This window comes from Cetorhinus maximus, chromosome 13 (assembly GCF_964194155.1).
Source record: "Cetorhinus maximus chromosome 13, sCetMax3.hap1.1, whole genome shotgun sequence".
Lineage (NCBI taxonomy): Eukaryota > Metazoa > Chordata > Chondrichthyes > Lamniformes > Cetorhinidae > Cetorhinus > Cetorhinus maximus.
The window spans coordinates 118,166,516-118,167,972 of NC_135891.1; the positions used below are offsets into that span (position 1 = coordinate 118,166,516).

The 1,457-nt window shown below is 40.7% G+C and overlaps 1 protein-coding gene across 3 annotated transcripts in view; it reads left to right on the forward strand.

Annotated features, from left to right (window-relative positions):
• The first annotated feature begins 366 nt into the window (after positions 1-366).
• The window catches only part of LOC144689021 (vascular cell adhesion protein 1-like), an 18,123-nt gene continuing 17,032 nt past the window's right edge, over positions 367-1,457 (forward strand). For all 3 annotated transcript variants that reach the window (XM_078556127.1, XM_078556128.1, XM_078556129.1), the window contains exons 1-2: positions 367-495; positions 1,058-1,330. In XM_078556127.1, the coding sequence (XP_078412253.1) occupies positions 438-495; positions 1,058-1,330 (331 nt within the window). In that variant the 5' untranslated portion in view covers positions 367-437. The remainder of the gene's footprint in view (positions 496-1,057; positions 1,331-1,457) is intronic.

A 1,457-nucleotide genomic window follows, 5' to 3' on the forward strand; every position in this document is an offset into this window, starting at 1 on the left:
TACTTGAAAAATGGAATAGGAAGTGAATGGCCTCCTCCTGTTCCTGTCTTCCGAATGATCATTTCTAGAGCAATGACCTCAAATGAACACTGCACAATTGATTTCTTTATTAAGAAATTTTAGTTCAAATTGTAGGCTGGGAGTTACCCTGGGGACCGTTTGAGGAGCCAGGATACAACAGGCAGAAGAAGATCCATCCCTTTTCCTTACAGGAAGAAAGAGAGCTTCATAAGAAGCCCCAGAATTATTGCAGCTCACAGAGTCTGGAGCACTGTACACAAGGAACACACAACCTGCTGTTAAAATAACTTATAGAGAAGCTCTCTTGGGCTTGAGGCTAACTTAGGCATTAATACTATAGCGTGAATTTAATATAAATGATTTAAACCAGGAGTGTTTATTTAAAAATAGCTGGCATTCCAAATCGAAGGGACAAGATGAGGAGAAAATTCGCTTCCCTAATTTGCACTTTATCTGCACTGATCCAAAATCCTGGTAGGTACTTCTATTTCTTTTCCAATTTAAAATCTTTGTTCTCAAGCAAAATATTTGTTAACAAAACCTGTATTCTAAACTTAATTTAAATTAAAGGCAACTTGGCGAGTTAACTGTGAAGAACTTGAGAAAAATGTTTAAATTTTAAATTTTGCTGGGAAATATTCAAATGCGTTGATTTGAAATATATTCTGCAATTCAGTAAGAAATTGATCACAGTTTCGGATTATTAGTTGTTGCAGCAGCTTGAGAACAAGGCAGTGGTACAAGTTTGGGAATACTCTGGCAAACAGTAGCATAGACACGATGGCGTGAAGGACCTCCTCCCGTGCTTGAAGCTTCTCTGGTCCAGTGGATTCAATTTTCTGATACACAAGCGCAAGCTAATTGCATGGAAATAAACCCGAGCGAATTTCCTCTCCCTCAATAGACCAACAAGAGTACCTGCAAAAACAGCAGTGTTAAGCTTCCTCTGAACTGTCCCATCAAGCGCTCCAGCAACATTTTTGTAGTACCGTGTGGTTTATTGGCCAATTCAATGTGTTCTTTGTCTGTTCTCCAGTTCTTGTGACAGGGAGAGGAGAGTTTCTGCGGATTTCCCCGATAGCTCCTGTTGTAAGGATTGGAGAGGCGGTGGAGTTAAGATGTGTCGCTCTCTGTGGCGACCCAAAATGGGAGCAAACCATGGACTCAACACCCGGAAAAGTGACTTCTTCCGCTTCAAATTCGGTTTTACGAATCGACAAGGTGCTGGAAACGTATGAGAATTATTACAAATGCGCCGTCATATGTGATGGAATATACTACCAGGAGGTGGTCTTTCTATCAGTTTACTGTAAGTGATAGAGGTTGGTAAACGTGAGAAAGGCATCAAGGCGGAGTTAAAAGCAAAATACTGCGGATGCTGGAAATCTGAAAGACAAACAGAAAATGCTGGAAAAACAGAGCAGGTCCGACAGCAT